This window comes from Netta rufina (genome assembly GCF_964035555.1).
Source record: "Netta rufina genome assembly, chromosome: 1".
NCBI lineage: Eukaryota > Metazoa > Chordata > Aves > Anseriformes > Anatidae > Netta > Netta rufina.
Window position 1 is genome coordinate 62674370 of NC_140123.1, and position 18535 is coordinate 62692904.

Genomic DNA, 18535 nt, shown 5'->3' on the forward strand with positions numbered 1-18535 from the left:
ATGTTCAACTGAGAGAGGATAGATGTAGTAAGATCACAACAGTTTAAGCTACAGTCAAATAAAATACTAGAGTTAAAGCCTGAATAGCATGTGGAGCAGTGTAGATACTCTCATTTTGCTGGCAGAACCAGCGTATTTTTGAATTAGTTTCACTAAGCTCCAGTTTGGCTGAACAAGCAGAAATTTCTGAACTGAAATCTGTGATCTAATTTTAGTCAAACATGGTTTCAAGCCATATACTTGAAGCACAGCCAAAATTTGTGGGTTTGATACGTCTGGACTCATGGATTCAACATGAAGCACTACAAAATAAGTTACTTTGAAAGAGAGTCTTCTGATAATCTTTTCTTGAACCTTAATATGTAGGGTATAAGAGAATACAGAATATGTGAAAATTGCAGCTATATACTTAGCTTGAGCCTGAAACATGTAGAAACAGTAGGAGAAAAACTGCATGCAAATATTTCCAGAACAATGCAATCCCTGACAGACAAACGAGGATGAGAAGAAATAGGCATACATGTATTTTCTAAAGGTGTACAGAAAGGAAAAGAACCAACTGTTCTTTACATTTATATAATCACCGTGTTCATAAGTAGAACAAACACTTTACAAAACTTATTTCCTCTGGGACATAATTGTCTTTATGATTGCCACATCTAATCTCTGTAATCTTCTCTGACATGGAGTTTTTCATAAAGGAAAGGACTTCAAATAAGACAGGAGACAAAAACTTGCCATAATTAAAGTGAGCTCCGAGGCTGAAAAAACATTTATATTCCTGATCATCCTGTGTTCTTCAGGAAGGCTGAGCACCTCCACTCCCCAGAGAAAAAGACCTTCTCATCTAATTTTATCTCTAGCCCCTATCACTAGCAAAATCTTAGTAGTCTCAAGTATGGAAACAGGGTGAAAGCTTGCAAAAACTAAGAAATTTCCTTCTTTCTGTATGCTAGACTAATAACTATGCTAGACTAATCTGACAGCCAATATGCTGTCTACCTGCTCATCATTACACCTGTCTCTTCTAAACAGGACCAATGCATTCATTCTGGATGAAGCACATTATCATTTTACAGTGATCTTCCTGAAACAGTGACTTGATGCAGGATTAATAAAATTCCACCTGTATTCCTAAAATACTCTTACAGAACTGAGTCTTCTTCTTTCTCTTGGCATTAATACATGGCTTCATTTTTAATCTGCATGTGGCCTCTTCTTCCTATCACATCATAGCTGTCACAACTTTAGCATCAGATTTTCTAGCATACAATTCTGATGGCATCCTATAAATCACGTTAGCATGAACAACAATCTAATTTCTGGAAGCTTGAGTCCTTTGAGTAGCCCAGGAATTGTACGGCCTTCTAGATGCCAGGAGACTGTTTTGGCTTTTTAATGTTTCCTTCCATCAGAGATTTACTTTTAATAAGCGATCCTGTAAATCAGGCCAAGTCCTTTAGTTTTCTTGAGCTTTTTTTCCTGGCTGCATAATGCTTCTCAGGAATGCGATCTCAAGCTAAGAGCATCCTAGAAAGTCGCTCTATTCCTTTTTCTACTGAGGAGACAGATTTTTTTTTTTTATATAATTCCTTTTCAAAAACAAGATCAAAATGGTATTTTGAAGCATTTCTGGGGTTTCCTTTCTCTTTAACTAAGAATTCAGATGACATATAATACAGATGATTTTTACTGGCCAGATTTAGGGAAGTTAAGCCTTCCTCAGAAATCCAATTTCTCCTACTCCCTTCCCCATCCTTTTAGTTTATCACTGTAGCCTGGGACAGACTACAACTTTCTTCACATATTAAATGAAAGCTAAAAATAATGTAGCACAATATTTGACATATTCTGCAGCAGGTATAACTGGAGTCTCCTGCCTTCCCCTTGCCAGGCCGGTGTTGAACCCTGAAAAAGATTACAAAAAAGTAATCTCAGCATGATTGACATCAGATTCTGACATTATTGATACCTACCTGTCAGAAACAATACATCTCCAGAGTTTCCAATGCCATATATGAGGGAGGAGAGAGCTATTACGTTACTTTACAGCTATTTGCCCAACTACACAAATGAAGTCTGCAGGGATGGACCTCCCTGTTTGCAATCAAGTCCTGTGGTATCCCAGCCCTATTTCGGTTTTAAGATATAAATGTCAAGGACACAAAAACCCAAGCATGATAAGCCAGTCACCTCATATGCGCCTACATCAGATGTCTGAACAATTCACTGAGATCTGAGAGAAAGCCGTGCCAAATTTTCCAATTCAGCAGCTTTGGAGCCTGTCAATTTGTGAAAAATAACATGCAAGCTTATTGGAAAAGGAAAAGATGTTTTCTCAGAAAGCACTGTTTTTTACTTCAGTCATGGAGGAAAGTTCAACATGTGTCTTCATGTTTCCTGGCAAAGTTAGCAGGCTATGTAAGAAAAGACATGTTACATTTTGTCAGTAGTGGCTGGGACACCTGGAAACCACGTATCGTGCAGGACATTGTGCAGAATCATACCGCTGGGTTGCAAAAAGGGGAAAACCACTGGGCAAAAAGGAAGCAGTTAGGCTTTTCTCAGTAAAAATAGTACCCTAGTAAAAGGGGTAGTAAGTAGGATCTATTTTAAGTAATAATGTCTGGGTATTTGGAATAGGAGCCTCTTTAAAAGGATAAGAGTAGTAGGGTGGTCTCATGCTATCTGTTCTTTGCTATTCTTCGCCCACTAATTAATATAAAAATCCTAAACTAGGTTTTCTAATGCACTTTTTTTTTTTTTTTACCGTTATTGCTATACAGCCCATACTTCTTCAGGCCTTTGAATATAACTACAGTTTTGTTACTAAATGTGATTTTCTTGCACTGTTCAGCAAAGTTATTTTTACAGTATTTTTGGTTATGTGATGAACACAAGCATAAACCAATTTGGTACTCATATTTGTAGAAGTTTCCAATTTCAGTTTCATGGAGGAAAAAAAATGCCCAAATATGCTCTCACTCTAAAATAAAAGGGTTCTTACAAAATAATTCCCAGCAGAGTACTCCACTGACTTTTGCTGAAGCCCAGTTACCAGTTTGCTTTCTACATAAACACAGCTAAATACGTCCTGCTGATTCCAGCAGATGCACAGCCGTGTAATAAAATTTTGTTTGTTTGCTTTTTAAAATTTTCTCAGTGTAACATAGTATTCCCACAGCCTTCGTTTGCCTGCTGGGTATGATACTGAATAGAAAGTACTGTGACTTAACAAATGCTTTTATTATCCAGGGTTTCAGTGCCATTAAGGGCTTGTCTAAAAACTACAGAGCTGTAATTGCGCCAATCCAAAATCTCTTTACACTCACTAGCTTGGGCACTGGCAGCAGTCTAGTCATGATCTCAGACAATATACGCTTCTTCTGGACTAAAATCGGCTTATATGTCCCAAAACTCTAACACTTAAGGGATATGCAACACAATGTAGCAATACAATTCCAGCTACTACTGTACTCCAATTCCTTTTCAGCAAGTTCTTCTTTACGTATGTATCTCTATATGCATTGCATCATCAGATAAGTATGCTGTACGTACATATATGCAATGTATCAGCCATGGGGTTACGCATTATTAGACAGCTGCTGTGATTTTGTATCACTGTGTGTGTATATACAGTGACTACTACTAAAGGGCATTACTGTAATCAAAATGTTAAACAGAAAAAAAAAAAAAAAGGAGTTTGCATGTAAGTGGCTGTGTATACATTTATAATTAATTAGGTCAGGAACTCAGTGATAAAATAAGAAGCTATCAAATAGCCATCCCTCCTCTATTCCGTCTTATCTTTAGGTCCCTTCCCCTCATCTCTCCTTTCTCCAGCTAGCAGTTACCCAAATCTTACTCAATTATTTCCATGAGGCTCTGTTTCTGTCTCTAGTGCTATCAGCCTTCACTCCTGAGGCAGCTCCTCAGAAATCCAAGAAGCCTTTCAGATTGATAACATGTGCTGAATGTTACAAGCAAATTAATTTCAGCTACACTCATGCCAGTCCACTGACGTCAGTGGGACTATGCAGTAGCAGGCAAAGTCAGGAAGGTAGCCTAAAGGCAAACTTATTGCAAAGAAAGAATCACTGATTCATGACCTCAAAGCATGGAAGCCTTCATAAATCACTTTTCCCACTGCTGGGTTCTTCCCTTGATATCTGGCCTTTCCAATAGCCCAAGCCAGCTACTCTTTCCAAAGCAGGGGGATGGCACAGCAAGAAAAAGTGGAAAAAGCTGACTTTTCCCTTACTCCCTTCTCTAAGTAACGTGGAAAACGAAGGCAGAAATCTGAAATGTCTGCAGCCCATGCAATTGCTCTTTGCTCATGAATTTCGCAGTATAGAGGGGGCAAAATTATCTCTAATTGATCGAATTCAATTTCAATAGTGGTACGATAACGAACAAATCCTCCCACACCCAGTTATAAATCAATATCCATTATGCGACTCATTTTGCCAGGATGATTAGTTCTGGAAATGTCACACATTCACATCCGCTTCCTGGCTCAAATGAGTCAGGGCAGGCCTGTGCAACTCAGGGCAACACTCATGCTGCATGTGGTTTCATATCACAACTGCATCTCCATGTATAGGAAATTTCGGCTGCATTCCTCTTTCTGTGGCAACAGATCTTTTTCATGGTGGCCTAATTTGGGGTAGTGAGCTGCCAGTAGACAATTATTTTAGGAAACGAAAGAAAGAGACATAGTCAAGAAGGTAGCTTGGGTTATTTCCTTTCACTGGAGGAGCTTAAAGCCCTAGTCATGGAGGATACAAATGCTACACGCACTGCCACACCTTCAGCTTTTCCAGCATCTTTACAGAAGGAGTAGAACAAAAATGGGGCAAAGCAACAGTAGCCTTGACTTTTTTAAGATCAGTCAACAGTGAATGACTGCTGCAGGACTGCCCTAGTATCCACAGAAGTCTATTTATAGAGCATCGAGCACAGTCAGTGGCATGTAATCAGAGTATTTAGCATACTAGCAGATACATCCATCTCAGATGGTTTCTGGTAGTGCTATCTACCTCCACTATTAGATTCCTACAGTTAAGCATCGGTTGCCTGGAACAATTCCCACTACGTACATTTCATTTTGCCCCTCCTGTCTGGACACTGGAAGGTCAGACACCCTTTTTCAGCAGCCTCTGCCTGGGTCCAGCAGACTTTCAGCCACAGCAGGGAGTGGTAACTGTCTGACTTCCTTGCAAAGCCAGCCCGTTCCAGCAAACAGGTTGGAATCCAGCGCAAACACAGAGTCAGAAAAAGCTTTGGTTTGCCTAATGAGACCTTAAGCCCAATTGCACACAAACACATTTCTTCAGAAGTCATCTTAGTCTGCACAGACTTAACATTTCAGCAGAAACTGCCTCATTGCAGACCACAGCCTCTTGATATAATCTTTCCTTTGGCAGGCATTTCACACCATGTAGACATTCCCGAGCAACTCTCCTTCCTCCCCAGCCATCAGATACAGAAAACCAAAATTTCAGGGCAAAAAAAGAGCACACCTACCGTGTGGGGGCAGACTGCTTTCATAACCATACAAAGCTACCTCCTCACTCTCAGCAAGCTACAGAAATTTCTTCTCACTTGTAAACTTGGTGAAGAGACTGGGAGATCTGTGCCACCTCCCAGATTTTCCTGTGGATACTTTTGTCCATACAGAACACCAGACTCTGTAACAGACTGGCTCCTCTTCATGCTCCTTTCCAAAGGATTTAAATGAGTGGAATGCTTTAGGAGAACGTGGAATTCAAACTTCTGTAAATATACAGGATAAAAATATTTCACCAGTCAACGGGCGATGTGCTGAGGACGAAGGATAAGGCAATAAAAATACTAACATTTTTTTTAATTATTATTATTTTTGTCTCTTTATGCAACTCTAATTTTTATTTTTATAAGCCCTTTCATAAGAATGTAAAGGTTTGTGGTAGTGCATCTCTGTCAGGAGGAATCCTTAGAGTTACTATCTACTTAACTACAACAGTTCATAGACAAATGACAAGTAATACACACATCTACAGTCATACACAAACAACAAGTTGGTGCAAACTTGTAACAGAGACTTTACTGTAGTTAGGAAAAAAAAAAAAGGAATGGCTGTGGCCATTACACATTTCACAGCAAGTGACACGATGGAATTGAATGTTGTCATGGCTGAAAGCTTCGGGGATCTCGTACACTTCGCTGAGCCTGCCTACAAAACGCTGTCTCACCGCGTTCCCTCCCAGCAAGATGCCCAGTACACACAACGCTCACCATGCCAAGCCTCTGCAGTGCCCGAGAAGAGCAGCCAGACCTAGCTGCAGTAAGGGAAAACATAGCAGCAGCTTAAAGACCCACGTCACATAAGCCGCAGCCTTAGCAGCAGGTTTTGATATTTGCTACACACATATGAAAAAAAAACATGCATAGAGCATTAATATTGAAAACATCACTAAAAATGCAGAATCTTTATGGTTTTGCTCATCTGAAAGAATACACTGATGCCTTTTGGACGAAGCAAGTGAAAGAGGTGGGCTCTGTGCCACTGTCAGCTAGGATTTACCTACAGAAAAGAAAGACTCTACAATGTGGCCATCCTAATTCCAGTCCTACTGCCTGTGGGGGGCCATCAGGAGGCCTGCAGGGGTGAAAAAAGGACCTTTCCCCCCAACACCATCCTCCCGACACCATTCCACCCCTGCTGCATCCGCTCCCAGCGTGTGAGGATGCAGCATCCTAATAATAACCAGGAATGAGGGGAAGAGTAGGATGATGCAAAGGTCCGCAGGCGACTCTGTGGGACAAGTGAGATCACCCTAAGACCGCAGTGCTGTGTCCCTTTCTTAGGAATTTGTCCTCCACCCGGTTGTACCTTTCCAACCGGAAAATCTGATGACTGTATCCTGCGTCACTTTTATCTAAGCAAAAAGTTCACTTTTGTAGTGTTTAATATTTCTGGTACTTTGTGTATTGATTTGTAACTACTTCTGCTTCCTAAATAAACAGTTATAAAACATATTGAACACAGTCAGGAGAAAATGCAGATATTCTTGAGAAACCTGAACCACAGCTTTTTTGAAGCCCGGAATGCTGATACTGCTATATTTAGTGCCTTATTTGGTGGGAGAGAACAAACCACTAAAAATTTCTTCCAGCTTCGATTGAGTGCTACATCACAACAAAGGTAATTTTACAGATGACGTTAAAGTAGCCAGAAAGTGATATCCTATTTATTTACTGTTCTTTTTTTGAAGATCAGCAACGTGCTTCTAGTGCTAGAAAATACTGTGCAAAAGTATTTCTTTGACTGGAAATATGTACGATGAATACTAGTTGTCCTCTGATTATTACCATGGAATATTACAGGAATTTTCACATAAGAGTAAACTCCTGTTTCTTGATCTTTGGGGGAAAAAAAGCCCCAATATGCTTTTTAAATTTATTTATTTATTTTAAAGAATTTGAGAGTTTCACAGTGTAGTACTCATTAACCAGTTAAAACAGACTCATCAGAGCAATGAAAAATGTGAAAAAACTGTATGTAAAGAGGGAAATCAGGCCTGCGAGGTGCTACCAAAAATGAAATGAAAAACAAAACAATATTCTGTCCCTTTAAGAAACCAAAAATAAAACAGAATACTTTTCCTCATCTAGATCCTGATACTGCACTCAGCTCCACAGTCACAGGAGCCTGACTGTGGGGAGTTCATTGCCGGATCAAGGCACTGAAGTGTAAAATAGAGACATAAGGCAAGACTAACATTAATGCAAATCCAAAGCGAAGAGAACACAAAGTTCACACCGAAGCAAGGACGGAATATTATTCATAATACCTATACATTCCAGCACTTTCCTTTCTCCTGTTTATTCTCTGCTCATTTGTATCTTTTTTTCTCCTTCTTTGGTTATGCATGGCTGCCGCTAATGAGATTTGTCACAATTCCAAACCAAGTATCTAGGAAGGTACTTGTGTGTATGGTGCTTGAAAGGGAAAGCAGGTGAGTGAAGAAGGAATTAAATGGAACATCACATTAGTAACCATAGCAGCCAACAGCATTTCATCCCATGAGAAGCTTCCTCTGGTGGAGGCTGGTTTTTTCCTTCTAATGAGTTTACCACACTGTTTCACGGTGATGGGCAAGTCTTCCAAGTGGTCCATGTGACTGGGCTTTCTACTGTTCTGCATCGTTAGAAAGATCTTCCTGAATGCTGTGCCTGTCCTGATGAAGAGGATTAAGATGTATTTGCTCATGGCCAAGATTTCCCTGCGATTCATTAGGTAACATGTATGCAGGTAACACAGATGAACAAACCTTGGCTGTAATTGCAAAGAACTGCCTGAGCTGGCAGTCAAATCATTTTAATGAACATCCACTCATTCGATTGTGTCTGATACTTAGAAGCCAACCTGTGTTCTTTCAGAGGATTTTGTTAAGAAATTGTGTAACAAAGGTCACCTTTGTTAGCAAGGATGTGGGAATTTTATTTTGTCATAATGACAGTGCACTTAGCATTTGAGTATACCAGAAGATATACATTATTGCCAGAGGTTAGGAACAGAGAGATCAAAAAGTCATAAATATTTCTCATTTTCATATGAACTTTCTAGAGAAAAAGCAGATCTAGACAAAGAATGTCACAGAAGAGTGAAGTGACCTTCAGTCTTCAGAGCTTAATCCTTTGTCCTTTGGGCCACTCAACTGCTGAATAGGATCAGCAGCCCAATGGTTTGATGCTGGCCATTTTACCTGCTTTGGCTTCACACTTTTTGTTGCTTCAATTTGTCAACTGCCCTGCACAGGTACTGTGCCCTCAAAGTACTACAGTAGCCATTAATCACGTTCTTCCTCACATGAAGTACACCTACAATAAACACCAGGAAGAGAAATGTTTTTAACGTACGACAAATGCTCTTGAAAATGAGTGTTGTTTTCACAAAGAATTCTCAGAAGGACATGAGAAAATAATATTTGCAATAGATCAATGCACAAACATCTGTTCCACGGAGGGAATAATTCCCCTTATTAACAAAAATAAACTAGATTAAATATATGGTGCAGACACGAGAAAGAGAAGAAGTTGTTCCTCTGATCAGCTTTTCAGAAATGTAACAGAGGGAGAGACACAATTAAGATGTGAAATATTTCTAGGGGAAAAGCCAGAAACACTGCAGGATCAGCGATTTCACCCAAAGCGTACAGCGGTCGCTCAAGCAGATGAGCTGCATACGGTTAATGGCTTTTCAATCTCAGTTGTTTCTGTCTCCTCTTGCTGCTCTCACATATGTCCAAGTCAACTCATACCATTTACACTTTTTTTCATGAAGTATTTTCATTAAGTATTTAGCCACTTTGCCCAGGACTGCAAGAGGTACGTAGCCACTAACATAATAGGAAGCAGGAATCTGAACATCTCAACACTGAGACCTCTACTGCCTCTGGTACCCACCCTATTGTCAACGTATCCTATACCACCACCATAAGTGTGAAAAACAGGGAATTTTACTAGGGCCTGGCTGCTACATGATGTTTTAAAATGCTGCCTTCCTGCCTTCTGAAGCTGAGGCAGATTAAACCAGAGTTTCAGCATATCACTGCCTCAAGGAAAGCATTCGGTATGAAGTGAGCTGCTGCCGTTGGACCAGTTTCCCAACATTTTCAGTGCAATTACAAACAAGAGTAACAAAATTAGGATTGCAAAGTAGCAGAAAATAGAGCTGTAAATGAGAGGAGTAAATATTTTGCACATTAAAATATTCACCTTGGTGTTTAATGCTACTGAATGTTTCAAGCAGAGTGGTAGTGATATAATTCGTAAATCAGAAGGGATGTGAGACTCTGCTAAGTAGTAAAACCTAGAGCATTTGGTAACTCAGCTGGGCAGGCAGGAGTATGCTGAGAAACCAGTAATGGATATAACAGAAATACAATAAATAATAACTCCCTAAGCAAGGAATGAAAAAATAAAAAGAGCAATAGAACAGGAGGTCTGTTCTACAGTCAGAGAGGAAGCAGGGTATTTAGAAAAGACAGCTAGGTTGTGCAAATTAGAGATAGCATACAGGTAATTTTAGGAATGTATTTTAAGAAAATAGGAGTGAAATAAATGTGATGGCATATTCAAAGACTATTAGTTTAATAAATTGCTTACAAGTACAACATTACATAGTAGGCAGAACAGATCCATGACCCATATGATCAAGGCTTCTCTTTTGGCTCAACTGTTAAGTCACAACATGACCTTCTGCGAGCCACTTCAGTCTAGATCCCGTAAAGGGCTCAGGCACCTTAAGCCTGACTTTGGCAGATCTGAGGCACCTAAGTCCAAAAGTATGACCTAAACACTCTGTTCTGTTGCTTACTAACCCTGGAGGAACTTGTCACTCCAAAAAGGGGCACACATCTGCTGCTCAGCTCTCTGAACACAGGCAGTTCTGTCAGCAAGAGCACGTTGTGCTTACTTCCAGGGGACTACCCATGCTCATTTCTGGGCTGTACATTTAGGTTTCCTTTTGGGGGAATGCAGCAAAAAGGCCAAGTGGTGCAGGCTGGGATTTGGCTTCCGTATGTGCTCAGGATCCAGCTGTCCTCCTGCTCTGTCTGGTTCTTAGCAGCACAGTGTCACAGCTTCAACGGGAAGGACACAATGTCTGAGCTTAGATTGAGCAGCAGCCTGGAAATGACAAATGCATACCCAAACACATGTGCCCCTTCCCCCTGCCCTTGACGGAGGGAGAAAGTGAGAACGGGAGCACTAGTCCCACTTTCACCATAGAGCACATAACACAACTGTGCTTCCATGTGGGACCTGTGCCCATGAGCGAGTGCCAGGCTCTGAATCCAAGGAATATGTTTCTTGCAGCCCCATCCTGGTTACCTAAAATGAGGAGACAGCAAGGAGCTCAGAAATATTCCCGTGATCATCATGCTCAACACCGAGCTGGTGTTAACTGTTCATCAAGTGAACTCAAGTGAACACTGGCCTTTAGAAACACACTGTGCAGCTGCTAACATGGGGTTCTAGGCTGGTCTCCAATGGAAAAAATGTATAGATATTGGAATTTTTACCTCATACCTTTAACCTCATTTTCCCCAAATTGCTACCTGATGTAAAAAGGAGATAGAGTAAATTACCAGTTTCTGTGAAGGAATGACAATTATGTGGAAAGTGTATTGTGGTATTTGGATGGAAAAAAAAAAAAAAAAAAAATGAAAGTGTTGAAAGAAAGAAAACTTTACAAAGGGATTTGCTGCATAACTGAAATTTGATTTCACTCAAAATTTAGGTAAGAAGCAACGTCGTTAAAAATGATGGACTGATTAAATGGTAAGGTTTGATTAAAAGTTGAATAAATTGTAAAATTATTACAGAATACAAGTATTGTATAGATTCTTGGAAAATGGAATGGCTAGGCAGAGAAGTATAGTAAGAAATAAATAAATCCTGTTTCAGTTCAGCACTCTGTGTGTTTTGATGTTATCACTTTGTGTTTACGTATTAGGTTCTTCGGTCATTTTTGCAATTAACTGGTTTCCTAAAGAGTGAGGACACACACAGAGATTATATTAATATTTAATTGTTCGTGTAAACACTTTCCTGTGATAAGAAAGTATTTTGGTTAACATGCAGATTTGCTCATTCTCAGAAAAATTCCTGTTGTTTCACAGCTCTTGTAATTTTTTTCCTTTCAGTGATTAATCTTTGAAAGTGAAATGTAAAACCTATGAAACTTATGTCATGGAAGGGTTAGATCTGTGACTAGGAGCACGAAAAAGGCAGGTGCTCCAAAAACAAATATGAATTATCAGTAGCGTGACCGAGTTGAAGAGAAAGGGGATTCAGACCCACATCAGTACAGATTGGAAATAGCAACATTACAGGGGGATAAAGACACACTGCTGCTTCTTTTGGGTCACATTTCAGCCGAATTTTTCCAACCCCTGGGTGCATCGGGCACCCTGATGGGGGAAGCCCCCAGAGCCGCCTCACGGCGGCAGCAACCCGGGCAGCGCGGGGGCGGCGGGCGGGCAGAGAAGGCGAAAGGAGGAAAGAAGGGAAGGAGGAAAGGAGGGCAGAAGGGAAGGAGGGCAGGCAATGTGGCGGCGCATGCCCGCCCGCCCCGCAATGACGGAGAGCCGGGCAGGGCCGGGCTGGGTTGGCCGCGCCCGAGGGGAGCGGCGCGGGGGCGGCCGCGGCTCGGTGCCCTCCCGGCGGGGCGGGCGGAGGGGGCGGGAGCGCGGCGAGCCCTCCCCTGCCCTCGGAGCCGGGCGGCTGCGGGGCTCCGCTCAGCCCTGCCAGGCGCTGCGGCGGGGCATGAGGGGCCGCGGGGCACCGCGCCGCAGCGGCGGCGGTAGCAGCACCACAACCACCGCTACTACCACCACCACTACTACCAGTAGCAGCAGCGGAGGAGAGCGGTGCGAGGCTTAGCCCAGCACCGGTGGCGCTGGTGGCGGCTCCCCGCATGTGGGCAGCTGAGCGCCCGCCATGGATTGCAGCCTCCTGCGGACCCTCGTCAGCCGCTACGTGAGTGCCCGCTCCCCGCCGCAGGCTCTCACCGGGCTCGGCGGGTGAAAACTCTCTCTCTTTTATTTTTTTTAGTTTTATTCTTTAATTTATATTTGGTCGTGTTTTTTTTTTGAGCCGAGCTGTGTTTCGTGAAGCCGGCCGATTTGTGTGCGTGGGTGAATGCTGAGAACAAGGCTGTGCTCTGGGAGGGGTGCGTGGCGAGGATCACCGCCGCGAAGCCTGGGTCGAAGGAGAGTTGACCTTAGGGGGTGGCCTCAATGCTTTCCCCCAGCCAGCTCGACTCAGTGGTGTTTTGAGAGTGGATCCAGTTGTATACCGAGGTGTGTGAGTGAGAATCTGGTTTCACTGAACTCCCAACACCGTCACAGCCGTGGAAGCGCAGAGGTCGGTGCCGCCGTGGCCAGGGTCAGGCAGCAGCAGGGAAACTCCAGCTTCTCCTTGGGGATGCGGAAGAAAGAAACGGGAAGCGATAGGAGCGAGAGGTGGTAGTGCCTGGCTTCTTTCTCTGCCTTGTATCCCTGGCTGCTCTCACCGCTCTGTATTCCCAAATGCTCACAGCCCTTCCTCCCCTGCAGGAAGTGCTGTAAGTTAGGAAACTTTTGTGCTCAGAGCGAACAAAAGTGTTGGCTTTGTTCACTCCTAGTGTTGTGTATGTGGAGTTATGGTCACATAACACACGCTCTGAAACCTTCTGTGTGTGTGAAAGAAGAAAAATGGCAGAGGTGAAAAGATTTTACTGGCTCTTTGTACTGTTTAGAGTATGCCGTGAGGCGAGGAGAGCACAGAGAGGTGAGTACTGAAAGCAGCCGTGTGTATATGTGGATCCTTCGAAAGTAACCCTGAGGGAAGGAAGGAGGAGAAATCCGTAAATACAAGGAGAGAAGCAGAAGTCTCTGTGGATATGCAAAGCTCAGGTGAACCGTGCTGAGCTCTATTTAGAAACAGGCAGGATCGGTTCAGGTGTTGTGATCCCTCGGTGCTGATCTAACTGTAGGATTTAGCTGAAGGTTTTCTGGTGTGTGTGCTTACATCTGGAGCCTGTACAAACCGTCTGGAAATCACACTGCACTCATTGTGCATAGAGCATAATGTGGTCTGCAAATCTTTCCTGCATAACAGTGCTGCTAACCTCTCTTTCAAACTAAGCATTGGATATGTTCGAAACAGGCTCGAGATTAACTCCAGGATTTGTTTTAAAACACAAAGATGTGTGTAAGAAGATAGCGTGCTGAAAATAACAAGGCACTTGAGCTTTTAAGTTGCAGACTGTCATCACCCTCCCACACCGCTAATGAAGGTAATTCAGCAGTCTGAAAACTGGACAAAACACTTAGCCCCTGTGAGGAAGTGTTCATATTTGCTAGATCACACTACTTTCTGCTTTGTTTTTATGCCAGTAGGCTGACTGCCTGGCTGACATGTATGTTTTCACCTGTTGCTTCTTGTTCTTTTGCACTTCTTTGTACCTGGTCAGTTTCTTTTCTTTATTTTTTTTCTCTTTTCTTCCAAGGAAGGAGCATTTTGGAAAAAGCTGTTGTAAATAAACTTGGGTTCCTCATTTCAGTGAGGCCATTAAATCTGGCGAGCTGATTACCGTGTGTGCGGTTTTCTCTTCTTTCTACGGATCAACTATTTTTGTACAGCTACAGCACTGAAAATGAAAATTAATAGTTTTGAGTGCCGTGCCTGAAACAGCCTGCTGTAAATGAGCAGCAGATGCACATGTCTGCGGTGCTGCTCCGTAGTTGTCCACCCAAGCTATAAACCAAGCAGATACACTTCAGCAGCCTGGATGCCCTTGCCTCTTCCCAAGCTGCTTTCCTGTAAGAGAGGCCAGGCAGCAGGAGACCGGGGAGGGTGGCACATCCTGAGCATGTGTCCAGGTGAGCTCATGTGTGGGATAAGTAGAAGTTTGTGCAGAGCCTGCTTGGCAGGTGGTGCCTTAGGACTGCAGATGGTCACTCTCCAGGTCGTGCCGGAGGTTTGTCTGCTTGCAGTTTTCCCTGGAGCAGGTGAGTGCCGGCTGGAGATGCTGTCGAGGTAGCTGGGAGCTCTTCGGGCAGTGCTGCGTGGTCTCGGGGTAACAAAAAGTTGCGTTGCACTGGTGGAAACTTCTCGTGCAACAACCTCTGAGGCTTCTGTGTTGCAGCTTTTCTTTTTCTTCTGCTGTATGTTGCAGGGCATGGAGGTGTAAGTGATGTACCAGCGCGTCCCGAATGTGCTGGAAGTTTTCCCCCGCCTCCTTGCCTTGTTGTTGTTGTGGTCATCGCCCCAAAGCGGTGCGATAGCGCGCATCTCAAAGGCTGTGTGGAAGCGTGGTGATGGCTGGGTGCTGCTGCTTCAACATGAAGCCAGTTTCCTGCTTAGTGCTTTTCCAGTATGTCTGCTGTGCCACCTGCGCTCAGCTTCTTATGTTGTATCATCTCTGTCTTCCAGGTGTCAGAACATGCCAGTGATGTGGGTTGGGGCCATATTCAGCATGCTCGTCATAACATAGCTTGTATCTTCACCAAGAGATGGTGTAGCCTCCTAGGACGGAGGCAGTAATATCTCTTTTACCAATTTCTAAAAACACGTTCTGTTGTTCCACCTCCTTATGGTCATCCTGCTGATTTCCTCTTTCACTGTAGGACTTTCCCTGTTCCATGGCTGCGGCCATACACAATTTATAGGGCTTCTAGTAAATAACTGGCAGTGCCAAAGGTGTCTGTTTCACTGTAGTGCAGCTGACCTAAAGTTCAGTGTAGTTCTCCAAATGCTTTCTGCTCCTTCAGTCTGAAATAGAGCAATGCAAATTTTTAATTGGGTCTGAGGTTAGTCTGTGTATTTTGCTGCTTTAAATTGTATCCACCGTACTAGAGGCACCTTTGAATAATGGAGTAGGACGTCTTTGTATACGGCTTCCCCTACGTGGAACCACAGAATCACAATAAGCCTTCTGTAATTAAGACAGATTTTGACGACTGCGTCGTTTAGATTGCCTTCCCAACGAGGGGAAATACCATTATGAGGTTTGTATAAAAACCCCCTTTGGGAGCAGGGGGTACGTTTGGTATCACGTACTCTATATTAGAACACAACCTCTCTTTCTGGATGTGGTGTTTGCATCAGGCGGTGCGCTTCTGCCTTACCCTTGGGCTGTTTGGGTGCTCCCCAAAGACAAGCCCTGCCCCAGGGAGGGCAGCCTGATGGTCTGAGGAGGCTGAGTTAATGCGCGCTGTCCCGTAAGCATCACACCGAGCCTGCTCCACCATCAGGGCTGAGAGAGGCTTGTTAGTTAATATTAAAGCAGTAAATTATCTGGGGTGGGGAGGGGGACTAAACATACCGTCATAATTAACACCGTGTTCATGGAAGATTACCTCCTGTTTTATGGCTGGATTATTTGGGATACTCATTAGATAGCGTTAGGCAATATATTGTGCCCATGTAACTGCTGTTGCAGTAGCTTTGCCTGGTAATCTGTTATTTTTTCGGCTTATCTTGAGACTTCTGAAGTTCTTTATAGTCAAGAGATAGCTAACTCTTAAAATAAGTCTTTATACCGTTTCTAAAAGGAATGTTATTTTTCCTGAGCTTAATAAAATGTGTGCAAGTGTCCTGTGTATTCAGATAGCTGTTTGTGTCTGAACCTGGATTTGTGTATGTGGATTTGACTGCGCCCGGGCAAGCTGGGAAATGTCACTCTTAGCATATGCTTGTTTGGACACTAGACGGTCACTGAACATCTTGCAGCAGAAGGCAACAGCCTGGGCTGTGTTTGTGGGACAGCTGGCCCCTCATCACGAACTGCTGCTGCCCAGGTTGGTGCCTTTGGATGGCACAATAAATAACCACTAGGTCAAAGGTCCATATTACTGAACACTTTTGCCTCTGTTATGTGGTATATTTAGTAATCCTGCCACTTTATTGCTTCTCCTGTTACTACTTCGGGGTTACAAAGCTGGGTGTTAAATATTTGTTGCCCGCGCAACTATCTCTAAATGTGTATGGCAGCAAATAGAGTTTGACTTCCAAAAGGAAAGTGATTTATTACAGCTCGGTCCCCTGGGAGGCTTCTGGTCTGTTAGTTCTGCAGGTATTTTAGGAAAATCTGCTTCTGGGAGGACGGAATAAACGAGTTTACAAATGGCTGCTGTATTTTCTGCGTCTGCAGAAGTGGGTCAACTTTAATCTTAGTTTGAGAAGACGATCGATCAGTCTAACCAGAAAGTTGTTTTAGGGGTTTTTAGCATCTTCACCACTAAATTTCGTGGTAGCCTGTGAGTTTTGGTCACTGATTTAGCTGATAATGTTTATATTGGCAGAATGATTCTGAAATCGTTTTCTAATCAATTTCTTGAGTATTTTATAAGTAGTCTTGATATAAACAAATGAATATAAACAAATGAACGCTTCTTTTCTTAGCTGTCACTTACAGTGAGATAAAAGGGTTGTTTCTTTCTTCCAGCAGTATGGTTTGACAGAATTTTAGGCTGTTTTAAATGCCATATAAACGTGTTGATGTCCTGCCTGTGTTCAAACTTTCCTCACCGTACAGGAGATGTTCTCAGTAGGGGCTAGGCACGTGCTTACAAGCCAGTAATCAGGATCTTGCATTTTTTAAAGTGTTTGTTTCTATCCCTGGTGTGTAACACACTTTTGATAATGTCTTGTGGATGTCAGCGTCGCGATGTCTTCTCGATGCTTCCCATCTCGCCTTTCAGCTGTGCTGTTCGTGGATGCCGGTTGTTCTCGGTGCAGGAGGCTGACAGAATGTGTCTGAACAGCACGGGTAACTCCTGAGTTCCTATCCCAATTCCTATTTCCCCTGGCATCATTGCCTTGTTATTCTCCCAATTGCTGTTTTTCCTGGGGAATTGCTCTGTATTGTGTGCTGACTTGATGCTTCTCAGCCCAGCTTTTAAAGAGGGGAAGTTTGAAAGCTTTGCTTCCCTCAGGAGTTAATTCTGCTGAAAGCTGAGTGTGGCTGACAGGATTTGGTGCTTCTGCAAATCCAACTAGCTCTTGCACACTAGTAGTGACTTTTTTATTGTTCTTTCTTGTTTTGTAATGTACTCTTTGGATGTTTCACTATAACCTGAGGCAAAACAAACAAACACCCCCAACCCAAAGGAAAGGGAGAATTGTGTGGACTTTGTTCATCTCCTCCACCCCATCAATTAGCTAATTTATACAAGAAAAACTTTTTTTTTTATTTTTTTATTTTATTTTATTTTGACACTAACTGAATGAAAATAGGACGCTGTGTAAAACATTCTCTGGCTTCTTGCAAGTGAACTTTTAGAAGCTGGTTGCTATTGACTACAAAATATTGCTCACCTATATGCAACAGATCGTTCTGCAGTTTCAACTCTCCAAATGAAATGTTTGCTGCTATCGGAGTTTGCCTCAGTGACTTAAAATAGATCAAGAACTCCTAACCTTGCCATTTTTAGCATCAAAAGTACATGCAGTTTTCCTTCGGTGATGAGAACTGCATAGTCACTTCTGTCCTTCGTCAGTTTTTTTTATTGAAATATAGTTTTGGTCCTGGGCCCCTTCTGGGGGACAGCAGAACATCGATACTGAAAGCAGGAAGCCTCTTCAAAATCGTTCTTGGGAATGGAAGAGGGTAAGGTACAGCGTAGCACATTTATAGCTAAAAATCCCTGTTGACTGTTTCTCATTCATTCTTCGCTCCTGTCACACAGCAGTAATTGAAACCAGAAAAGTGGCAGGGTGAAGTGGGATTTTCTAATGAGTCAGCCTTTTAAAGCTGGAACACTTAATAAAAAAAATAAATATAAATGGGTCGACAAGTGAAGGGTTCCACAAATATAATAGCTGGCTGCTGCTTGCCCTGCCAAGGTGGGGATAATAGACTCATTTAAGCTCACCAGAGTGAAATGCAGCTGGGAAACAGTTGTGTTCCCGAGGTGCTGCAGCCTGACCAGCAGTGGAGAGGAAACAAAGCAAGAAAGAGGGAGCAGATGTTTGAGCACCTGTTATACAACTGGATTTG

At 42.8% G+C, this 18535-nt stretch overlaps 1 protein-coding gene across 7 annotated transcripts in view; it reads left to right on the forward strand.

Annotated features, from left to right (window-relative positions):
- Window positions 1-12267: 12267 nt before the first annotated feature.
- ATP11A (ATPase phospholipid transporting 11A) overlaps window positions 12268-18535 on the forward strand; it is a 123994-nt gene continuing 117726 nt past the window's right edge. For all 7 annotated transcript variants that reach the window (XR_014618830.1, XR_014618831.1, XR_014618832.1 and 4 more), the window contains exon 1: window positions 12268-12528. Coding sequence is in view for 4 of the 7 variants with exons in the window: in XM_084294767.1 (XP_084150893.1) it covers window positions 12490-12528 (39 nt within the window). In the remaining 3 variants the exon portion in view is untranslated. The remainder of the gene's footprint in view (window positions 12529-18535) is intronic.